The 21,218-nt window shown below is 38.5% G+C and overlaps 1 protein-coding gene across 1 annotated transcript in view; it reads right to left on the reverse strand.

Moving 5' to 3' along the window:
• DNAJC1 (DnaJ heat shock protein family (Hsp40) member C1) overlaps window positions 1–21,218 on the reverse strand; it is a 99,049-nt gene that overhangs the window by 42,544 nt on the left and 35,287 nt on the right. Inside the window, exons 4-8 of the mRNA XM_060782382.2 lie at window positions 20,082–20,247; window positions 19,140–19,234; window positions 18,005–18,098; window positions 11,602–11,692; window positions 9,296–9,462 (exon numbers count right to left, since the gene is read on the reverse strand). Coding sequence (XP_060638365.2) covers window positions 9,296–9,462; window positions 11,602–11,692; window positions 18,005–18,098; window positions 19,140–19,234; window positions 20,082–20,247 — 613 coding nt within the window. The remainder of the gene's footprint in view (window positions 1–9,295; window positions 9,463–11,601; window positions 11,693–18,004; window positions 18,099–19,139; window positions 19,235–20,081; window positions 20,248–21,218) is intronic.

Genomic DNA, 21,218 nt, shown 5'->3' on the forward strand with positions numbered 1-21,218 from the left:
CAGCTTTAAAAGGTAAGGCAACACTGGGAGGGCAGAAGAAGAGACCACATTCTGCTCATCAGATGGGAACATTGGGTCTTCGACATGTTCCGGGGGCTTCGGAGCAGGGATCTCTAGGGCCCTTATCATCCTTTCCACTAACGCTGTAAATTTATTAAAATCAGCAGGGAGAATAACAGAAGCATCCTCACCCCCCAAGTTCTGAGTCACTTCAGGTGGTTCTGAGCCAGAATCACTGTCCCGAGGCTCATTCTCCTCTTGGGTTACAGCGTCAGGCAGTTCCGCAGGCGCTGGCCTCACAGGGGTGGTCATAGCAATGTCTAGTTCAGTCGTGCGGGCTAAGCCCGGAGTGGCTGGAGGCATCAAAGTCAGAGTGTTACTTGTAGGCAAGCCAGAGGCACACATCGCACCCAGGGGCGCATTGGAGGCAGGCAATTGGTGGCCCGCGACGGGCAGTCTGTCCACTACTGGGGCAGCTCCCCTAGCCCCCGCCAACGGAGGGGGTGCTGGGGCGGCCTGTGGAAGCTGAGGCCTCGCGGGCGATGTCAGCATTTGAGGGCCAATCCCTCCACGCCTCGAGTCCGGGAGAGGAGGAGGTGGAGGGGCCGCCGCCACCGAAAACGGAACAGGAGCCGGCACGAAGATGAGTTGGCCGGAAGGGGCCATTTGCCAGAAGCCCTGCGGGGCCGTCGATCTCGGCTCAAATCCCCTCCGGGACCGGTGGGAGCGTCTCCGGCGCCTCGAGGGGGGCGACGAGGAGGAAGAGGAGGAAGTCGAGGTCGAGGAGGAGGAGGTGGATCTAGATCGTCTGCAGCTCCTCGGCGAGGCCCGATGCCGGCGGCGTCGGGAGCTCCTGCTGCTCCTCGACGGAGATCTCGAGCGCCTGGGGCGCTTGCTGGGGCGGCGGGATCCTCGGCGCTCACGCTGCTGGTCACCCAGTGTAGCGCTCGCCGCGGGCCCGGCCGAGCCCGACATGGCCGACAAATAGAGAGCTGGCTCCTCTCCCGGGGCCCGAGGGAGCTCCGAGACTACCGGTCCCGGGGAGACTCCAGCCAAGCTCGCAGTCATCGCGAGATCGGGCGGGCCATTGAAGACCCCCCCGAATGCGCTGCTTCCAGAAGGGATGGACTCCATGGGAGGAGTCATGGGTGGAGCTACGGAGGGCCGTCCCTCGTGCCTCGGAGCCGCTTCCTGTCCTCCCTCGGGCCCGGGGGAGGATAGGACTGGCATTGCCGGAGTCAATAAGGTCTCTGGAGGCAGGCTCCCCGGCCTCGAGGCGGAGGCCCCGACTGGAGTGGAATCTGCTGCCTCTAGGATCAAGGTAGGTGCTGCCAAAGGCCGCTCCGATTGTCCCTGTTGCTCCGCCATTACAGAGGGCGGAGCTGAGGCGGCCGAAGAAGAAGAGGAGCTTCCCGCCTTTTTCGGGGCCGCTCTTTTTGCCACCGAGGAGCCGCGGCCATCTTGTAGGGTCTTATCCTTTGGCCTTTTAGCTTTCTTTTTGGCCAAATTCTCAGCCCTTTCCAGGAACGGCAGGGTGTTCAGCACTGGGGGCGCCTGCTGCGCCGATGGCGTAGGCGGGAGCAGAGCTCTCTCATATAAGGCCGCTTTCAGCCTCTGTTCACGGCTCTTTCTAGTTTGTGGCGTGAAAGCCATGCAGATCGGGCAAGCCTGGGTGAGGTGCCCCTCTCCCAGGCAGGCTAGGCACATAGAGTGGCCGTCCGTGTTAGGATACAGGTTGGGGCAGCTGGCACAACGTTTAAACGAGGTAGTAGCCATATGCCAAACTTTTTAAATCAGGCGCGGCCTCGCGAGGGAGCCAAGTCAGACAGTCCGGGTCGATCTCCAGCAAACGGGGTCCTAGTCACAATCCGATACCTTAGTCAAGCCAGTCCAATCAGAGTCCAATAAATCAAGTCCAAATAGTCAAGAGAAGCTCGCACGGAGAAAGGAAGGTTCTCTAGCTGCCACTAGTAGCGCGGAAAAGAGAACTGCTGGCTAGCCCCGCCCACGGGCTACTTATACTCGGGGAAGGGTGGGCGGGCCTAGCTGGGGTCTAAATTGTTACTTTAAATTCTAGAAGGTTCCGAAAGCTGTTCCACGCATGCGTGAGAATACCAAATGTACGATTCACAGGGACTACGACAGGAAAACATATCTTGTCCTGATGTTCAAGTGCCATGCAGAGTAACTAACAGTTTGAAACCACTAATATAGTATGAAACCATATGTTCAACACAAGTAAAACATAGATAAAAGAAGGGAAAGGATGCACAGAGAACCTTTAAAATATGTGGGCTTAGCAGGCAAAAACTTGCCAGAATAGAAATGCCCTGTATAATCACTGAAGGACAGCAAAGGGGCTACCCATACATCAAACAGCAGCATTTCACAACATCCATGCAGCCACTAAGAAGGTTCTTTCTGTGTCTTGTCATATAGCACACATATCCTTGCCTCGTGGTTTAATTAATTTTTAATTTTTTGTATTCTGTAATTTTTAAAATATATTAGCCATTGTAAGCCACTTTAAATTCCAAAGAAGGGGAGGAGAATGAGGATAATAATAATAATAATAATAATAATAATAATAAGTAACAGGGCTGCTTACCTATGGCCAATATGCATATAGTGGGCCGTTGGTATCTGCTGGGGTTTGGTTCCAGAACCCTCCTCCCATGGATACCAACATCTGTGGATACTCCTATCCCATTATAACATAGTAAAATATGTTCCTCATATAAAAATACAAAAGCAATGCCTGCTTTTTGGAAAAAAAAAAAACAGAATTAGAATGTGGATAGTTCAATCTACAGGCACAGATCCATGAATACAAGTACCTTCATTTGATGTGTCCCTTAGTCAGCTAGTCCATCAAACTGATGAAGAGATATGTAGGAATAACTTTAATAAATCAAATAAAACACGAAGACAAATCACATTCATGTTATGCAGTAAGTAGCGGAGGCTGGATGGGGGTACAAGGAAGCCAGATACTCCAGATGAAGAAATGAAAATATTTTAAAGACGTAAAACAGGCCTTGAACTGAGACTGACCTGTAAGATTGCCATTCACAGAACCATGTTGCAGCAATTTAGAAGGAGATAAACAGAGGGTTCATAGGCTCAATTATGGACTACCATTACTTTTCATTTTACCCCTCAGTACAAAATTAAAAGCCCTACACATAATCCTTTTTTAAAGTACCTAAAAACTCTTATTAATTTGTTTACAATGAGGAAAATGCTAGGTATTTCTATTCAGAACTAAATCCCTGCTAAGTATGTATAAGACTGTATCTATATTATACACTAAACATTCCTAGCGATTTCTCACTCTAAATTCTATTTCAACCATTTTACCTAGATTTGCTGTAGCTTAATGTTTTCAGTATGCAGGCACACAGGTCTAAACCAGACAATACATCATTTTAAAAGAAATTAAATACTATGTGACTTCATTTGATAGCATAGAAAAAAGTCAAAAACACAGTACCTTGAATTCCTTGTCCATGTTATATGGAAAACTATTCTTGGAACCTCCAATTGGTCATATAATTAACCTGCTAATCCCAAATCAATTGCATTTTCATGATGAAACAGGAGTGTTGCAAAAAAACAACAACAACAGATCAAACTAGGAGAGAATCTTGTATGTCACACTTATTTCATTTATTTAAATAATTTAGATGCTTCCTTTCCTTCGATATGAGACACAAGGCAGCGTGGTTCCTCACAGGAAAGGCCATATAACAAACTAGTTTCCAGAGTCTCAGAACGTCTAAGTAATTAAAATTTGTTGTGTTCATCGAGATTTTTTTAGACTTCCTTCACTTTCTATTCACTTCTGCCCACTTACAACATGTGAATTACAGACTGACCACTTAAAATAGCAAAATACTGTCAGTGCAATAAAGATGGATTTTCTGAAATCCAAAGATAGACAAACCTAAAAGTATGCAAACATGGGTATTAGCAGCAATATGCTAATATGTGGCATATTTTTTTCATACTCTTCCAGTTAGATTCAACAATGTTAAATTTGTTGTAACTAAAAGTGCTGGCCTTGAAAAATGAATAGTAACACCGAGTAATACTAAGTTTAAAATTCATGAAACTACTGACAAAATATTATAATTGTCCGTTTTTACAACAACTTATCACTCTGAAGTATGTAAGGAACAGTAAGGCTGAGGCTTTTGTTTTGACTAAGCAATACCATGGTATTCAAGTCTTTCTTTTGTTTTAACACAAACATCCTATGTTACTCGGCAGAGGACTCTCAAAGAAGTTTTCCCACATTTTTGGATTGCAAAAACATAAGGCACTAAATGGAATATCTCAAAATCCCCTTCAAGCACATCTCAGAAGGAGTTTGTCCAATAAAGTATCTCTTTCCCTAATTCCTTGCTGTCCTTCTCCCATGCAGGTTTAACTGCTAAATGCAGGAGCAATGGAAAATAAATGTTTGTGGGGCCTTCATTAGAAGTCCCTGCATTCACACACACAGATGACAAACCCTATTCAAGAAGGACATTTGCGCTGCTCTTGTGCTTTTATGAAAGAATGTTCTCTACAATGTTCACTGCTACTGTTTTGTGTTTTGTTTTGCATCATTTTTTTTTGTTTCATTTAAGCAGAAACAAGCTCACAGAAACACCAGGCAAGCAATATAAATGCACACGGTTTGAATCCTGGCCCAAATCTGCCAAAACACATTGCCCGTTTTCTCTTGAATCCAGCTAATAATGCAGTGATTTCTTAGAAGGACTAGAGGAAGGTATGTAATTAAAGAGTAACAGAGTAACATGATAGATGACTTAATATTATATAAAGCAACAGATTAATCTGATGAAACAGGAGAGACAAGGATATTTACCTTCCCACAATACTGTTCAAAACAAAACAGAGATAACTACTAATTAAAAGCTCTGTCTAAACAAGGCAATCTGCGTATCCTTACTTTATCCTGAATCCAATTTGACAAAAAAATACTGAACTACATAAAAGCCCAAAGCAAAGAGAGTAATGATAACAAAATGGCGCATGATGAGAGACTACCATTTTAAAACACTTCCCAAACATTTTTCTACATGAAACATTTCATAAAAACAAGACCAATTCAAATCCATCATAAAAACCATCACAAAACCAGCGTTTGGAAAACTTACTTTTTGGATTGTAATGGCTGTAGCCACCTTGGCCATGGTGGGTGAAGGATTCTAGAAGTAGTAGCCCCAAATAGTAATTCCTTCAAGCTTTGCACAAAATATGACTGAAGCTGTGACTCGGACTCCATCAAGCCAGGGGCAAACCTGGGATTTTAACATGCACTATGTGTCCCACAGTCCCACAATTCTCTGCATTTGATAAGATTCACAATTGATAATGTCTTTTATTTATTCCTGTCAGGAGCATGCATTAACAAAATTTATATACCACTTTATATCCAGGAGAGATTGCAAAGTAATTTACAATATGATAAAGTCAAGTACAACAAATGTAGTATCGGCATTACAGCTTTTTCCAAAGCATCCCTTAATAAATTCAGTTCTGACATTTTCACAGACTACATTTAAAATATTACATTGCTCTTGTTATCACCTGGAAATGCAGGTGTATTACTGTTACATGGGGACTCACTTAACTGCAATACAAGATACTAATCACAAATGGATCAACCCTCAGTTGGGAAGGACAAACGGCAACATTCTTTGCCTGAAACTACTCTTGAAAGTCATGGACTTTTCAAAGCACATTCTTAAGCAACACAGTGACAACTCTTATTAAATGGAACTGAAAAATTTGTATCTGTACGCAGATCTAAAGTTCACATTCTACATTAAATGTCTTAGTGTATCACTAGATTTGCTGCATTGTTTTCATACCAAACATTTAAGTAGATTACTATATTTTCTTATAAAGCAGTCAGAAACCCAGTTACCTTCATGTCACTTGATAACAACTTTTCTCCAGCTCACATCATCAAAGAAAAAGCAGTTTATGATGGATTGTTGTAGGTTTTTCGGGCTATATGGCCATGTTCTAGAAGCATTCCCTCCTGACGTTTCACCTGTATCTATGGCAGGCTTCCTTGAAAAACCTACAACAATCCAGTGATACCAGCCATAAAAGCCTTTGACAATACACGTCTTGTTGCCTTCAAGTTGTTTCCAACTTATGGAGATCCTAGGTCAAATCTATCACAATGTTTTCTTAGCAAGATTTATTCTGAGGGGTTTTGCCTTTGCCTTCTTTTGAGGCTAAAAGTGTGTGACTTGCCAAAGGTCGCCCACTGCGTTTTCATGGCTCGATAAGGATCTGAAATGTGGTCTCCAGAGTTCTATTCCAATGCTCAAACTAAACTGTTGTGTGCTAAATTTCAGTGGAAGGCAGTGGTAAATCAACTCTGATTATTCCTTATCTATAAATGCACATTGTTCACAATAAGTCAACGTTTTTGTCTTTTTTGTCTGTTTTTGGTCTTGTAGAGCCATGCATGCAGTTGATCCAAACATAAATTTCAGCATACAGTAATGGAGAAATCAGTTCAATGCAAGCAGAAGAACAAGCAAGATGTCCTTTATTTGACTAGTACCACTTTAAAAGTCAACACAAACCTATATTACACAGATATTGATTAATCCAGATACTAAACTTTTGTATTTTTTTTTAAAAAGCACCCTACATCACAAGATGTCCCCCTTCCACATGCTTGACTTGGGACTCCTGCGATGTAATTTTTCTAACAATGAAAAGAAATCATCAAAGCTTACAAAATTTTATATTCACTTTTCTGTTCTTTTGTCGAAATTTCTGCATATTTCTGTATTCTAATGAGATCGATCTCAACATGTACCCTTCTGCAGAACAGCAGCAGTAGTCACTGAAAAGCATCAGATGATACAGCCTTATATAGCCCTCAGCAAAAAATCACATGGTTAATTGTGAGATTTTAAAATGTGGAAGATTTTGGGCTTCCTTCATGCATTGGTAACTGGCAATACGCTCTACAAATCCAAGATAATGGTCACTTTTGGTTCCCTGCAGTGCCCAAGACTCACTCCCTCAATGTGTGGTAAATGAATTGCTGCCAATCACAATTGCCTTATTAGGCTCATGTAGAGCCACACACCTAAGAATCCATCTGTCTTTCATGTCTTAGTAATGCCCATGTTGAAGAGTTTTTTGTTCTAATGCCAAGCAAAGCACTCACTCTTGCGCTTCTTCCCCTCTAAGTCACTTTACCCTGAGCACAATTTTTTAAACACAGAGAATTCAAACGATAGTGTTGCCAAATATATAAAACTATTCATACAGTAGCAAACCAGGAAAAATGTAGCCCTTTGAGCATTTAGCATGTGGCTCCCAGAGCGGATGGATGTACTTCCTAGAGTAATTCAGTCTTTTTACTAGTATGTGTTCCTGGCTAATTAAAACCAGAGGGAGGGAGGGAAAAAACACTCATACAGCCAGTCTCACAAGAATGCAAGCATGTCATAATGCACCGAGTGGAGATTTGCATATGCTAGAATGCAACATAGGAAACTACTCTTAATTGCTAGAGAATGAATCTGTGTAGAAGGACATGGTATATCACAATTAAGTACAATGGCAAGTCCAAAAAAGCTTCATTAAGACCGCAGTCTTGGACATAGCTACTATGAAAAAAGCCCTACTGAACACAATGGGGCTTCCTCTGAGTTCACATTCATAGGACTGAACTATAAGAGTCTATATAGGTGATTCAAACAAAAGTCGGTTTTAACTCAGTTTGTCAGCAAACTATTTTTCCCACAGTAAAGAAAGAGCAAATCCTCTCAAGTTTATCCCCTTTTCTCTAAAGAAGCAAGTCCTTAGCAACAAGGAATATGACTGAGAAAGTGTACAAAACTTTAGTAACTGCTCTTAACAGCTTATCCCAGGAAGGGAAAAATTGGTGCAATGACTTAAGCTTTGTTCAGGTCACTATGCTTTCTTCAACATGAGAATAAGAAGGAACTTTTGATGTTACTGTTCACTCTATATAACAACAACAACAACAATTTTTATACCCTGCCTCCATCTCCTCAAAGGGACTCAGGGAAGCTTACATGGAGCCAAGCCCAACAGAATAGTTAAAACATAATACAGTAAAATGCATATCAACAAAAGCAATATATATCGGGAGAGAAGTTCCTGTTTGCAGTGAGTTACCCATGTAAACAAGATCCCAGATTTCTCAAGGTTCTTGTTTTGTGGTTAACCTTCCTGGACACAGGGGTTCCTCCCATACATGTAAGTTAAAAGCAATAATCAAGATGAGTCTAGTTACTCTCCAGTTCTTGTTTTGAGGAAAACATGGGGAGACATGCAAACCTGCCTGACCAACAGGAAAGAGAGGCATAGGGATGTATTCCAGAGGGCACGGGGAGACCAAGTACTGGGGATAATAACCTCAACAATACAGGGAAAAAATGTGCCCAACAGTTTGGCAGAAATAGACAACCAGGGACTAGCTATAGAGAATGACACAAGCTATCAGGTGTCTCTACAATAATGCACAGGGCATGAGAAATAAACAAGACAAAATTGAAGTCCCAACACAGGAAGGCAAATTAATTGTATGAGTGGAATGTGGCAACGGAGGGGAACAACCTATTCCAAAGAAACAGATGCACTTTGCGCCCCCCCCCCCCCCACCCCAGTGTGTGTGCATGAACAAACACAGAAATTATGAAGTGACATATATTAAGCAGGGAAATAAAACGTTTAAACTCTGGAACCTGATGCCTTTTATTCTTGTACATTAGCCTATATGGATGTTAAAAGGTCTTTCTAGAACATTTCCTGACATTGCAAGATATGCAAACATGAGACAGACTATCGCCTGGACATCACTTTGGTCATGGAATAATCTGCCCATGGAGGTTTGCCTCTTTTGCTTCTTTTCCTTTAAGAACAGTTCATTTGGATACACTGCTATTAGCATTTGGACAGACAATTTTATTCCAGTGAACTTGGCTGAATGCTGTGAGGTGAAATCTTCTGAACAGGGGCACAGACAACAAAACAGACACCACAGAGATGTTAATCCTTCCCTATGCGATCCAAAGCATTTTGGCTGGATTTATTTTTTTAAAAATATACGTATCCCAGTTTACAAACAAATTCAGATTAAGAACAAACTTATAGAAACTACCTAATTTCTACCTTGGGGACTGGTTGTACTGGAAAATGAAGTGATTTATTAAAGAATACTAGTTGCCTCAATCAGATCTCAGCCCACATTTCTATTTTTGAATGATAAGTAACTTACCTTCCTTTTTGCTGATTTGTTCCTGTCTTCCAACCAATCATCTATCTGTTCTTCAATCTCTTCAATAGATGCACTATTATCATATGATGGTATATATGTATTTGTTTCAGCCACTGTATATACAGGAAATTCAGATTTTGGTTTCTTGACTTTAGGTTTCTTTTCTTCTGCAAAACAAAACATAATTTTGATTACTAATTCTACTCCGAAGCACTGGTCCAGAAATCTACTACACCAAAAAAGGTTAATTTAGACAGCAATCACCCATCCTGAACTTTAGTTATTGAATGAGCAAAGAATATATTTGGCAATATACTTTTTCAGAAAAAACAAAGTTTATAAAAAAGTGCAACCCAAACTTTGGATGTCTTCTCAGCCATATTGAAGAAGGAAACAGAAACTCCCGATATCTAGGTTTATGAACATTAGGCTAAAGTGCAGATTTTTGCTATAATTAAAACTAGATTTTTGACTTAAAAGTTACCTTTGAGTAACATATAGACTTGCACTCCAAGATTTCTGTGCTTTGAACAGGAGTCTGAGAGGATCTACATTCAAGTATTCAAGTCTTCTATACAAATACGTAACTTTTTATGCTGCTTAACATAGCGGCAGTGTTGAAAATAGGGTGGCTTAGTTGTATGAATGGGTCAAGGGCCATGAACCACATTCACCAGTATAAAGTTATTATACACTTTTTAGAATGGTGTAAATATACATATATTAGTGTCATTATGCTGGATTACACAGCTGCATAGCTGACTCATATGCAACAGGTATTTATTTATTATTTATTTATTTACATCACTTATATCCCGCCCATATCAGCCCGCAGGCGACTCAGGTATCACAGCTTCAATCTCATTTCTTACATAATAGTTAATTCACTTCCCACCTAATAAACAACGGTTACATTTTTTTACATTAGAATAGAGCTGTAACAGATCTTTAGTCCAGACAGCCTTGGTTCGAAAACTCTTCCTATTCCTGATATACTTGGCATTGATCTCATCAAAATAAAAGACTCTAGGGATTGGGAGCACTGTCAGTTAGCCTACCCGAGTATCCTGGAGATAGGCTGGATCAAAATGTAATTTAATACTTACATATATAAAACTGCCTGAGCAATTTGTTTTATAACAAATGGAATTATTTGATATTTCCTTATAAGTAGAGATATTATGTATCATTGACCCAATCAAGGTTCTCTTGATTCCAGTGCAAAACATTCAAATCTAATCAGCTTCATAAAATCCTTATGCCCTTATTTCCCCGTGCCCAGAAACCGATGATTAGGTTCACTGGTTGTTGGTTTGATGGTTTGCTCTTACATTTTGTTATAATGTTGCTGTTTTATTCTGTTTTATGCTGTTGTTTATGTATTGTAGTGTGTTATTTTGACTATGTTGACTGGACTTGTCTCCACGTAAGCTGTTTCGAGTCTGTCCAGGGAGATGGAGGCGGGGTACAAAAATAAAGTTTTTGTGTTTGTTGTTATTTCCTCTATAATGGATTAAAAGTTAAACCTACTGGGGGCAGGGATCCATACAATAACAGAGTTAAGATACAGTTACAATTTAAAATTATTTCACGCTGTAGTTTCCTCCTGTCATCATAACAAAGATGGATGAAACTAGATATATATTCTAGAATTGTAATAAATCAATAAATGGGGAAAATTAGAAAAAATAAGAACCATGGAAAGAGTATTGCATCCTCCTCTTTTGCATTACAAAACAAGCCAATCAGAAAAAAGTTAAAAGACTGTTCCTATCTTTTCCAAATAATAATGCAACTTCATATATCATAGTTAAATAATGCTTCAGTAGTTGAAGGAATCTCACTAATCTTCACGTTTTATATATGTACGTTTTCTATAAACATTTCCGAAATATGTATATAATTTTCAGCACATTTTTATAATTCCTAAATATCAAACTAATTAGGGATTGCAATAACATTTGTCATTTGAATTATTTCCAGACAGGCACAAAAAACAAGAAAAGATTACAATCACATCTGATTTTTGGGACCTCTTCCATTTTTGTCACATTTCTTCACAACATTATATGACTCAACTAATTTTCTGGGACACAATATGAACATTTCTACAAATGAGTAAGAATCCAGGGAGCATTCAACAACTTCATACAGCACTTGATATGATCCCAAGCAAACTCATTTTTGTGCATTTGCAGAAAACAGCAATTTACTCACATTACATTTGAGGAATTGGGAAGTTTCTCCATCTTCCACCTCTTATTTTAAAAAAGTTAAACTGGATCAAGAAAAGAATAGAGACTCACTCTGAAGTGTTTCAAGTTCAGCTCTAGCCAAAGCCTCTTCTTTCTCCTTTATTTTTGTTTCTTTATATTCTACATAGAGTTGTCTGGCTTCCTTTAAGAAAAATGTAATGATATTAGCATCTCAAAAGCAGCTCGCTGCAATGTTACCATTTTTTAACTTTACATGATTAATTTCAAGTCCCAGCAATTAATCACTTAGAGGAAAAATAAGTGCTGGGTTGAAATAATCAATTAAAAGTTAAATTTGTTACACATGAAGGAGAAAAAAGTATGAACAGCAATTTGCACACCATGTCATACTCAAAAGAACACAATGATAACATTGAATTAAAACAAAATGTTACTGTAAACTCTCGCTATTGAAAATGTAATTAAGAAAAGGAACTGTTTAATTATGATAGATTTGAAATTCTTGAGTTTACTGCAGGGTGCAAACCCATTTTCTCAGGAGTCACTACGACAAATCACCTGAGTTCAATTCCTTAGTTTTGGGGAACTGAAAGCACCGATCAATTAAAGCATTTACAGATGCACACAACCAAACATCATCAATACAATGGAAGTGAATGTGATGCTGTTTGAATAGATGTATAACTTTCTTTCTTGCATCAAACTCAAAGAAATCTGAGCTTTGCATTTAAAATGAAAGAGCTACAGAGAGCAGTGTACACTAGCCCTGGCCAATTGTTGCCCAAATAGCCAGTCTCAGATAAAGCTTCACCACTAAAGATTTTTTCTGCACACCACCAAAACAGACAACCAACTTTCCTATCAAGGTTGGGGGATCTATATATCACTGCTTTTGTAACTTTCAGACATCAGACTTCAAAGTATAACTAACTGTCAATCTCTGGTGTATCAAACTGGAGAACGCTGATGGGCAGATGAAAGATAAAATGTTCGGTACTATTAGTTGTGATTCCATTTCTAGCTGAATTTCATCACACAGAAGCTAAACTTCAAAGAAAGGTATTTCCAGCAGAATCACTATACTATGAATAACCCATCCATAAAATCTTCTGTAACCAACAGGAAAGTAAAATATTTAATTGAGTAGCCTAGACCATGAAGATACTATGCTCTTGGGCATAATGTGAAACCAACCAAACAAACAAACAAAAAGAAAAAAACATAATATATCATGGTTTTTTTAAAAAGTTCAGAGCTTGATGTTCTTGAGTATTTTTACCTTGTTACAAACAAGCAAAAACAAAAACCTTAAAAATATGGACCTTTTCTCTATTCAGATTCTAAACTTGAAAAAGAAACATTTGATTATCATATCATGATTATGTATATCTATTCTTTATTAACTATTATAATGAGCCCAAGCAGAAATATTTTCCTATAACTTTAATCCAAAACTTGGAAAAGCTAGTTTTTCAAAGTAAACCCCCCAGCCTGCAAATTCCATGGCCATGCTTGTTGGTGGATTCTGTAATGCAAAAAATGTAACTTTTCCAAGATATGTTTTAACATCCATGAAATTCAGCATGATAAGGAAATAACGATGCCTATTATTTATCTCCTGATGGATGAAATAATGTCCATCTTCTCTTCTACTGCCTATCTATCTATCTATCTATCTATCTATCTATCTATCTATCTATCTATTTATTTATTTTGTCTGACCATCACAGCTATCATTCACAAGCATTTCATGTCTGTCTGTCTCAGGAGCATTTGTATTCCATACTATCAAAACATGATACAAGTTGTTCTTCTAATTCAACAACTTGTCCCAGTTTTTGGTAATTCATTAGTGCTTTCAATTAAGGCATTACACATCAGGAAGAGTTCATCCCCTTATAAGTTACCCCTGTCATCTTTTCCAGAGATTGTTTCAACTGATGACAGAAATAAGGCAGATGAAAGGAGCAGGAAACAGAAACTGCTCTGGGAATTCAGTATAATTTTTTTATTGAAAGTCTTTTTATATTATGAGCTTCCTGTGGCTGCTAAACACACATGAAGGCAGATATATAATGTATGAATTGACTGTTTATACGTACTAAATCTAATGTTAAGGGAGGAATTCCCTTAACTGACTAATATCTTTCACCCATTTTTTGCTTATTTACTTGCAACATTTGAATAGCTTTATCAAATAATTAAACTGACAGCATGTCCCTTTGGAAAAGTGGGTGCTTCCCATGTGATTTTAGTAAGCCATTCAAATTAAGTAAATGAGCACATATGAGAGATTTGAACCAAATCGAAACATCATGGAGAGGGAACTGCAAAACAGTCATTCCTCTGACCTGAGTTTCTGACTGTATGAACCATAGTTCAAGTTACATAATTTAGCAAGGAGAAGACTCTCAATCCCGCATCTAAAGTAAACAGTACAAACCCATATAAGGAGGACTGGCAAAAAAAAATCTCTAGTACTTCCACCATTTTACAGATCTCATATACAGTGAGATCTTTGTGTTTGGATGAACCTAGAGAACACATGGGTTTCACAAGAACTGCTCGTCTCCCACTTCAGACATTTCATTAGCAGCAAGGATTGAGAAGCATGCGCAGACTGGACTGCTGCTCTCCTCTGCTTGGTAACATAGCAATCAGCTCTCCTTGCATCAGAAATCCATCTTAATCTGCCTCCTCCTACCCCCATTGTCCACAAAATAATTAAAAATAAAGCTCTCAAAAATGCTGTGAAAGCTGCAGACCATTTTTCTTCTAACTCCAAAGAATAGGGAACAGCTGGCATAGCAGAGAAGAATAAAATGACAACAGCTAACCTGTGGACATGCATACAAAGCAGTTTTCCAAAGTAAAGAAGTACCTTAATTATTTTAAGTGCCTTCATGTATTAGAGTTGGGGAGGGGAAAGAAAAAGGGGCAGGAGCGATGGAGCACATTTGGTTGGATAAATGACAATCAGATGTAGGTAGCAGCTTTGCAACGTGATTCATGTAAATGGATATTTAGCTACCTTATCCCTCACATGTCTTTTAGGTTGTATTAAAATGACACAGGTTTGGATCCCAAGAGTTCTCCAGCAATATGGGTAGAAAGCACTTCGGTTCACATATAGGTTGTGTGTCTTGTTCAAGCTTCTGCCTTACTCCTACATTTGCTCCCTTAAAAAAAAAGCCCTATATGCTAAGCTTTGTGCCAAGCTTTTTGGAGTGGGAGGAGACCTGGTGCAGAGTTGCTCATAAGGGAACGATGTGAAAAGTGGTCCCTCATTCTCACAGGAATTACACTGCAGTTGCAAAACAGCTTTAATTAGGTGGCAGCAGGCATGAGAAAAATGCCTGATTTCAAGAATGAAGAGACATCCAGCTGCTTAAAACTTTCAAGGAATTAACTAACCTTCCTTTTCCTCTCCCTACACAAAAATGTTTTAATTGGAGGTAAACTCAGACATGCTGGATTGCATTTGTTATTTTGTGCTCTGTCCAAATGTATAACTGAATTCTTCTTGGGAACGTACGGCTTAGCTGCTAGGAGTATGTTTTATCTATGGCATCTGATATGCAGCCTCTGCCTCTTCTTGAAGATAGGGATATAGCTGCTATAATTGCTGCCTGGTAACCTTGAGGATCGGCTACAGTAAGGCCAATGCAGGACTGTGTTTTTAGAAGGCTCAGTTGGCACAAAATGCGGTTTGCCTCATCCTCCACATTCTCCTTCTTTTAGTCAGCAAGAGCATCAACAATAACACCAGTCATTGGAAAACCTGCTCTGTGTTCTCCCACCTTCTCATTTAGAACAGATAATGTGTTATTTGCTTAAAGTGACACTGAGGTTTATAGCAAGTGAGATTATCAGGCTGTTGTAATCAATTTAAAAAATGCAGCTTAGAAACTGGACTACAGCCAGATAAAACCTACCAAAGGCTTTCCAAATTCAAAGTTTTTACTTTTTTTAAAGTCTGCCAAAAGGATAACACCCTCTACTTCTATCAGGAACGCAATGTCAAAGGCTTGGAAATGTCAGAATAAAGACTGTAGTTCCAGAAGTAGATGTGCTAATCACATGGCATCAGGATACAAACAACAAAACCTGGCTAGCCACAATCAAGAGATCTGGGTCTGAAAGCAGCAGCTCCTAGGCATTTCAGACAGTGAATGCCATTTAAGATCTTAGATTCACTTGGTAAACTTGCTTAGACCTTGCAATGTTCAACTTTAAAATGCTATCACAGCATTTTGCACCATCTGAAGCTCAGAAATACTTTCAATGACAACTCTTTCTCTACCTACACACACACACACATACTTCATTATAATAGTTAATGTGATTCTTTCTTTTATAAAAATTACAGGGTGACAAAAATCAGTTCTTCCCAAATGAAGTGCAGACATAAACCACAAATATGGTTTTGCAACAGATACTTCTGGCTACCACCCATAGGGATACGAATATGTCAGCCCTATCTAGCACAGATACACTAATAGACACCAATATCTTTTCAAATCTATTCACTATTTCATGATAGTTACAGAAATAGAGTTCGAGAACACTCTTATCCCCATTGCAATTTGACATTGGGAGCTGTGGTTTGGTGAGGTACCAACCCTCTTTGGCAAAGAAGGCAAAAAGCCTTGTAAAAAACCATATCTCCCAAAATTCCATTGAGACATGGCAATTAAAGTGGTGTCAAACTTCGTTATTTCTACAAGGCAGATGCACCCGATGTGTAAGAATAGTAATAGTGAATCACAGCCATGTCTACCTCACTAGCCTCTTGTTCCAAGATTGATCATAGATGGATCTTTGAACAGAGCCCTTCCAATCAGGTCTCTGTAATGAACACAAACTTATTTATCTATTTTAGATTTTCCACCATGGAAGAGGAGGAAAAGATAGGAGATACAGAACTCATATTACCCAGGCTGAACCAGAGAGAAAGCCAATATAGAAAAAAATCCTAACTATCCTTATTTTCAAACTGTATTTTCTCCTACAACCTAACATCACATACAATTAAGACTTGAATTTCTTCCTCCTACACCAGTGGTTCTCAACCTGGGCTCCTCAGATGTTTTTGGCCTTCAACTCCCAGAAATCCTAACAGCTGGTAAACCGGCTGGGATTTCTGGGAGTTGTAGGCCAAAACACCTGGGGAACCACAGGTTGAGAACCACTGCCCTACTCCATGCAACACACTTCACCAAACAGCCCTAAACACTAAGTAATCTCCCACTACTTGATTTATGCTAGAATGCCATATGGTTCAATACTGCCTAGAAACACTGCAGTGACACCAAACCAAAATAGGAAACCAAACTGGGGAAAGGCAACAGACCAAGCCATGTCATGATTGCAACCTGTTCAAGAAAAGGTTGTATGGTCAACGCAAGTCGTTTGATTGGGTCTCAACAGTTTCCCCATGACCACTCTTGGCAAGTGGAAATAGAGAACTGAAGGATCCAGTTTTCTATCTGTATATAGCTTTGGCAACCACACAAAAGCTATTCACTGTGGTTTTGCCAAGTCCAACTATTGAGCTTCTATGATTAAAAAGTTAATTTTTTCCTCCCCACTCCATCATCTTAGATAAATCTGCCAGCACTTCTGCCATCAATAAGAGTTTGATACTGATGTAGACACTGATATAGGAATAAAGGTTAATAGGGTAAGAAAATGCAAATTTGAAATGTAACTTGTGTTCTTCATCACTAACACAAATAGAAACTTGCACAAAAAAACTGCAATATAAGTTATTGAGCTGCTGTGGTGCTATATTCATAATATCTTAAGCAACTCATTTTTATAAATTTGTTAATAAACAGGCAACCTTGAAAACAACACACTATTGTTTTATAACATTGGTCAGAAATAACTCTTTTAACACACTCTGCTGTACACTAAATTGATACAGGACACCATCCCCAAAACCCACCCACAATATTTAACACTGCACTACAGCATGAATTTTAAGACTCTTAAAATTACTCAAATAATATATGGGAGTGATACACTAGTGGAGGGGTTAAGGTATCTGATAAGTTACTGAAGCAAGATTTATCCTGTCTGAAGAGTAAGATTTGTTTTACTGTCTTGCTACCTGCATTATTGTTCATGCTTGCATATTTTATTATTCCTATGGTATATATTTTAACACTATTGGGCCCAATAGAAACAACAAATCTTTCAACACTCTGGGTTGTTGTAGGTTTTTCCGGGCTATACTTTCAACACTCTGTTATTGATCCTGAATTTCTAACCCACCTCCCATTTTCCCCATTTATTTAGTAGACATATGAACATCCTGAGTGTTAATAAATCAATGCAAATATAGGAACCATGGTGGCTTTACATTTCACAACTACAGAATATTCACTAGTCTCAAAATAACAGGACAGTATAACAGCACATAATAAGATTAAATATAGGGATTTTTTTTACAAAGTTGCAAAAGTAGAATATTGCTCTGTTGCTTTACCTGAAAGACTTGTGGCAATGATTTTACTGTTAGGTAGAACCATATCCCCAACTTAAACGGAAGCAGATCCTGCCACTTTGGTTTCTCCAATATTCTGTAAAAAGTAAGAGTTTCCAGATATTATCACAAATATCTTGTTCCCTTCATTGTCATAAAAGTTTCAAACTAGGAATTTGGAGTGCTAAAGTAACCAGCCATCTATCATGGGGGGCATGCAAATATTTTAAAACAGAATATAACTGCAAAGACAAATATCTTCAGGGAACCATTCCTAAACATTGTTCGCATAGGCACCTCACAAAATAAACCTCTCTGCCTTTCATGACGGCTTCAGGGAAAAACAGAAATAGAAGAGAAAGACCAACCACCAATCAGACCAGTCACAAGTGCTGACAACCAGATATGAAGACTGTAGCATAAACAAACCAATACATAAAAATTAATGTCATTTGCAGTTCACTGAAGCATTACTCACTGATGTCATCAGAACATAAGACAGGCAGAATAGTCTCTGCTCTCTATCCTGCATTGATCCAGTTCATGCTCCTGCTGTGTGAACTATTTAAACCCTTTATTTCTTTCTATGAATCGATACAAGAAATGGTGGTATCTTTTGGCGTATTCTGAATGTCAGTATTCCTCCACCCCATGCTGTCGACCTCTTTAAAAGGAGGAGAGCTGGACCTCAGGAAAAGGAATATTTTACTGATATTTTTAGCACTTTAACCTAAAACCAATGTAAAAGTAATTGTGAATGAATTCCATAAACAAAATGCAATGACTACTCTGGATTTAATGAGCCCCTTCTGCTTAATGCTGCTCCTAAAATTAAAGAATAAACTCAGATGTCAATTAAATTAATTCTGGATATTTTTCAAAGTCTGCTGCTAGTTTTCCCGAAATCTATACTCATTTTGTACTATTAGTATGCACCTCCATCTGTGAAATTATTAGAAATAATTATAATTAATATCTTTAGCAGAATTTTTAAAAAAAACCCTATAAATAATCTTTTCAAGGAGTGTCAAAATATTCACAACAGATTACTTTACATGCCTGGTATGTCACAAACTATTTCAGCATTTTTCAACAGAAGCAGTGATTCTTCCAGAGAGAGATTTCCTGCAGTTCCCACCTTTCATTCTTGTCTAAACCAAGTTTCACTTCATCTGTATTCTTCCCTCCTGCCTTTTTTTTCTTCTCTTTCTTTTTTCTACTAAGTAGTTCATCCTATTAAATAAAGGAAAACATTAGAGGTTATCAGAAGCATATGTAGTATTATTCATTGTTCAATCAAGAATAAAACTGAACACCATTTATGCAAATGTATGGGCAGTACATTATTTTAAAAAATCTGTTACTATGTCATCCATTCCTTAAAACACATATGAAGCCCATCTGTCAGTCAAGTGTATATCTATAGGAAGCAAAGTTTCCTCTCCCTCCCTTCCTCTCTCTCCCTCCATCCATCCCTAGCTTGCAATTTCATTTTTCTTTAAAGATATAGCCTTAAAAATAGGGAGCAAAGTAGCTTTGAAATTATGAAATGCACAAAACTATAAAATATTTTTCTTTCTAGTGAACCAGAAGCAACCAACATTTAAAACATTTATTTCCTTCTGTGATTTTACCATTTGAACCTTGGGACATCTATCTTGTTTGAAAGACACTTCAGTTTGGAGGTGGGGAGAAACCTCCATTAACACAGAGGCAGAGAGAGCATGAATTTCAAATACGAAGCAGTGGGGGAAGGGGCAAGGGAAAGAACCCCAAAAACCCACATTTGTACAGTTCCCAATGATTTTTTGGTTTCCAACTGCTAGCTTTTAAAGCACTTCACCAGCTTATCACATAACAGGTTTCTAAAACTTACCTTTTACTTTCTTTTAATGCTGCAAATCTTTTAAAAGGAAGCAATTTACATACAATTTGAGTGGGAACTACTCAGTTACTGGAAGTATATTCTGGAACCATACTGACGCTAAGCCATTAGTTTTTTAAAAAAGGGAGAGATGTGAATCATAAAGAATCTACAATCTTTCAGGGATTTTAGATTGAGCTTATTACCAATACTTACCAATTGTTTTTCCAGGTAGATTGACCAAACTACAGCGTAATGGCCCACTGTGAGGATAATGAACAACAGCAATGCCAGCTCAGCATTGCTCATTTTCCTCACTCGCCTGTAGTAAAATACAGGCTGACGCCAATCTGGTAGACCATTGATCAGAATATCATCATACCTACAGTGTTAAAAATAAACAAGCTCTCATAAAATAGTTAAAATTAAATCATTTAATGACACAAGAATGACAAGAATGTTTTACTCATCTATGTTTATTTTAAAAATTAAGCTCCTACGAGAGTATGTTTTGTCAACATTTAATCTGGGTTCCTGGGATAGATAGAATTCTATAACCAGCCTGTTGTGAAAATGTTCTCCAGCGAATTGCATATAATGGTGACTCTGCTGTTCTTACAGCTCCCCCAATTGATTCACTTGAGAAGTGTTTCTTCTCTACAATGAACCATATGTTCAACCTACCTGTCAATCACCGGTCATGTTCCCAGAATAAAAGAATTACAAAGGAATGATTTTAAGTGGGAAGACAACCACCACCAAATCCATTTACTTGCGATGATTCCTCAACTTGTAGAAAAAAATACAAAGAAGCAACCTTTACTACGCAGAAGAAATGCAGTTTCAGCAAATCCTTTTCTTTTGACATGAACATTAATTTAGAAACCAACTGTAATTTATTAGTAATCAGCTTGTTTTATAGAAACATCCTACTTGAATTATTAGCCTTCTACAAAGTCTCTTTTTTACTGGGCAACCTGCCTTGCTCTTTTCCTCCCATGCTTTATATAAAAATTCATTTTAGAAACCTGTTTTTCTACATTTATTTCTTTTTCAAGTATTGTACTGCTTATTTAGAATACCCCAGATCATCAAACACACATTCCATATTTCCTATCGGCATTGATATCTTTTAGTAGGAAAACAAATGAGTATACAATTTACAACACTTAGAATGAAGACATTTAAAATACTGTATGTTCAAATTAACCCTAAATGGAACACAGCTCATTGTATATTCTAATCACGCTACTTGCAGAATTAAATCTGCACTGAAAGGCCTAATTTGGTGCAACACATTGACCAAAATATTTTAATTAAAAATATTCTGAGTTAGGTGCAGGCCTAATTACA

This window comes from Anolis sagrei, chromosome 6 (genome assembly GCF_037176765.1).
Source record: "Anolis sagrei isolate rAnoSag1 chromosome 6, rAnoSag1.mat, whole genome shotgun sequence".
NCBI lineage: Eukaryota > Metazoa > Chordata > Lepidosauria > Squamata > Dactyloidae > Anolis > Anolis sagrei.